Here is a 3712-nt window from a genome sequence, read left to right as displayed (position 1 = left end):
ACAGCGAGAATAAAGTTACGCCTTCTTTCTTTGTGTGAACATTTGGGTGGTGTTATGCAAATCTTCCCACATCGTGACGTAGATATGTGGGGGCGTGTTTAAACTAGGTGTTTTAGGAGGGCGTGGGCGAGTCTTAGCTTTTATAAAGAATATCTCTTTGGGTTTGAGACTTTAGTCATTGCAACTTTAGGGATCTTATCTATTCACGAACAGCTTGTAACACTCCAAAGAGAAAGGAAAATTTGAAATCGCATGATATGACCCCTTTAAAGAAGAAACACTTAAGCAAAACATGGTGTCTGAATAATTTTTGGTCCCAAATTTTTATCAGTTTTACTGGTAGTCCACTGTATGAAGAGTTGTTGGATATGTCACAGTTTACTTTATTTTGCTATCTTCACTTACATAAATGAACTATAGTGTCCTGCAACCACTAGTAAAAAGATATCAAAAATTATATCTTGTGTCTGAATAATTTTTGGTTTAAGTACATATATATACATTATTTATTTTTTTTTTAAAATTTTTTTTTATTCCCAACCCTGGTGAGGTTATACTTTTGCCTTCACATCCACAACCACATTCACACCAAGAGCAGTTAATTGTAACGAATGACAGTTTAACTCTCACTGTAAAGATTGTGGCCTTAAAGACAAACTTCTCTCTGCTTTGCATAAATTAGCCCAGACTCTATGCGTCACTGCCTGCATCTTCTCTTTCTCCCTCCGTCTCTGTGCTATCACTCACCCTGAGACAATCACACACTCCTGTGTCACTCCTCTATCAGTAAAACAGAGCGATAGCTACTCCTGCCATGATATAGCAGGTGCTATTTATTTCTTGTCTGTCTGTCTTGTTTTTACAAATCAAAGTTTCCTCTACTTTCACTTTTGACTTCAGTTACTGCTGTGTAACCAAACCATAAAAACATGAAAAATCTATTGTTTGCACTGTTTCCTTGTGGAATTTTTCCTTTCCTTTCTTCTCTCTGTTACAGGAAAGCCACTACATATCAAGCCGCGATTCTTATATACAACACAGACAGAAAGCTTGCCAAAGGAGGGCTGATGGAGGAGTTTTAATTGGTAATAAACTTTGAAACATTTTAACTTGATTTTTACTTTAATAATATACAGTATAAATTCTCCTAAACTGTTACAAAATGGTTTACAAAGACATCTTCTTTACTTGAGACGTTCACAGCTACTTTTTGGTGTGAATTCACATGTTTGGTTTGAGGAATTTCGAAATGCAATTGATTAAACATTTCTCGGAATATGTTCATAAACTGTCACTACTACAGAACTGAATTTATGCATTATAATCAAATACTATTCTGAAAAAATGCAGACGTTCACAGTGAGTTAGTTTCAAAATGTATATGTATATGTAATTCTCAGGGATTTTTAAAATGGCATTTCTATAGTGGTTTGTTATGCAAAGAAATTGTATTATTTCAAATGCGAGCTTGTGAAAATGTCTTTTCAAAAAGTAAATAAAATTGCTTTGTGATTTGCACGACTTTGTCTTTGTTTCTGAGCATGTTTGCATATATGGAAGACGAATTTTTTCAGTTCTTTAACCATATTTAACCAATTTTTCAGTTATTGAACCATATAACATCACAAACCACCTCACTCCCAAGTTGTTTTCCGAATAGCATCGTTTAACGTGAAAAGTATCGGTATTTCTCTACACGTGTTGTGAGGCAGGTGGATGTGAAGAACATCGCTCATGGCTGCATGTCTGTCACTGTAATTGAGTCTTAAGGAATCTATAGGAAACGGAAAAAAAACGTTACGTCTCCCTCACACTCCTCAAAACTCATTTTTCTTCTCCTCTCACTAACTGCTGTCTGACCAAATCCATCACAACTAATTTCTGACAATGTCATTTTCCTTTCCTTCTCCCTGTCTTTTCCTAAAATGTGCATTTGATTGAGGATCCGTTGGTTCCTCCTCTTCTCCGTCGGGTAATGTAATTAGTATGTTGAGTGTTAAACAGTGGTATAGAGAGGATGATGGGAGTTGTAATCCCTTGAACGCCCCTCACTGTGCGGAGACTGCTGATATTCAGACTATTAATGCTCCGCTGAACCAAGGCCTCGTGCTCCGTGCTCCGTGACAAACGACTGCCGGTCGCGACGGGAAACCTGGTTAACCGTCGCCGGCAGCAGCGACAGGGGGCATTAATATACCGTGGCGAGGGTCTCGCTGCGGAACACCACACACTCGCTGGCACTGACAAGCCTGCCGCCGTGTTAACGAGATAAAGGCCGTGCCCATGATGCGAGCCACGTTTACGATGACATAGAGGTATGGAGGGAAGGAAAGCACTCCCTCATCTGGCTTCTCTGTCTATCTCTCTCTTCTGCTTAATCGTTCATGCAGGAAGGAATACTTCACAAGAATGCATGTTGATATGGGTGTTGTAAAATCAACTAAAGTTGTCATACATCACCTAACCCCTCTTAGCTTATTTGTCTTTTTTGCATTGCGGCTCTTGCTTATAGATTTTATTTTTATTTTAAAGGAATGCCGGAGTTCATAGTTAAGCTCAACTGACTTGTGACAATGTTGATTATCAAAATAATAATTTTGATTTGTCCCTCCTTTTATTGAACAAAAGTAAGGTGCTTGTATTGGAAGTAGGGCCAATCCTTAAACATTAAAATGGATTCAATTATATAGCCACAAGACAAACAATATGCATGTTGCCATGGTTTTATTTTGACAAAATCACTTAGTAATGTTTGCTGTGTAAAGTGTTGTCCAGTTTTGCAACTTTGTTGCCTATGTAATGCCTAAAACCATAAAATAACAATTTAAATACCATTTTTACGACTTTAAAGGTGAAATAATGCACAAGTTTTAACACAAGTTAACTGAAGAATATTCTACATAATTTTGCTCACCACAAAAATTAATTTTGTCTTGTCAGGTATGAGTCTATGAATGAAAAATGCACATAAAATGAGTTTGGCAACTTTAATGTTAAAATACAGTTTTAAATATATAGCCATAAAACAAACAATATGTTTAACAATATTAACATTTAGTTTGACAAAATCACTTACTAACGTTTGCTGTGTAAAGTTATGTCCAGTTTTACAACTTTTTTGCCTAAACATAATGCTTAAAAACCTATAATAACAATTAAAATTACATTTTGTACAACATTACTACTCAATATATACAATGTAACACGAGTAGGTCTAAATGCTTTTTTAAAAAATGTATGCTTCATAATTCTGCTTTTAAATCCTCCAAATTGGCCTTATTCACTTTTATTAATCCCTTACTCAACTTTGATGTGTAGAGGTCACTTTTACAACTTTGTTGCCTAAATCTAAAGCCTCAAACCCCAAAATACCATTAAAATTACAATTTAAACAACTTAATAAAATAATACATAAGTTTAGAGTTAAAGGCTTTTTTTTAATATAAGCTTCTCGTCTCTAGTTTTAAAATTCTACCAAACTTGCCCTATTTACTTCCACTGTGCTTCACCGGTACCACATTTTTTATATATATATAAAACAAAGGACATAGAACTGTCTTTTTCCCCATATAATATCCATTAAAGTTAGTTAATCCATTAATAAATTGATGTGATTTTTTTTCATTCGGATGCAACATCATGCAGAAAGATCTTGTTCTTCATCCTCCATTCAGTACTTTTTTTTTTTTTTAAGTACCGTATTGACCCGAAT

The 3712-nt window shown here is 35.3% G+C and overlaps 1 protein-coding gene across 1 annotated transcript in view; it reads left to right on the top strand.

The window, feature by feature from the left end:
• LOC107731631 (zinc finger CCCH domain-containing protein 3-like) overlaps positions 1 to 1486 on the top strand; it is an 82032-nt gene extending 80546 nt beyond the window's left edge. The window contains exon 12 of the mRNA XM_016542766.1: positions 998 to 1486. Within this exon, the coding sequence (XP_016398252.1) occupies positions 998 to 1068 (71 nt within the window). The 3' untranslated portion in view covers positions 1069 to 1486. The remainder of the gene's footprint in view (positions 1 to 997) is intronic.
• The last annotated feature ends 2226 nt before the right edge of the window (positions 1487 to 3712 follow it).

The sequence above is a fragment of the Sinocyclocheilus rhinocerous genome, unplaced genomic scaffold, assembly GCF_001515625.1.
Source record: "Sinocyclocheilus rhinocerous isolate Xijiao unplaced genomic scaffold, SAMN03320098_v1.1 scaffold1180, whole genome shotgun sequence".
Lineage (NCBI taxonomy): Eukaryota > Metazoa > Chordata > Actinopteri > Cypriniformes > Cyprinidae > Sinocyclocheilus > Sinocyclocheilus rhinocerous.
Note: the sequence above shows the minus strand (reverse complement) of the source record. Positions and strands in the feature narration are given on the sequence as shown.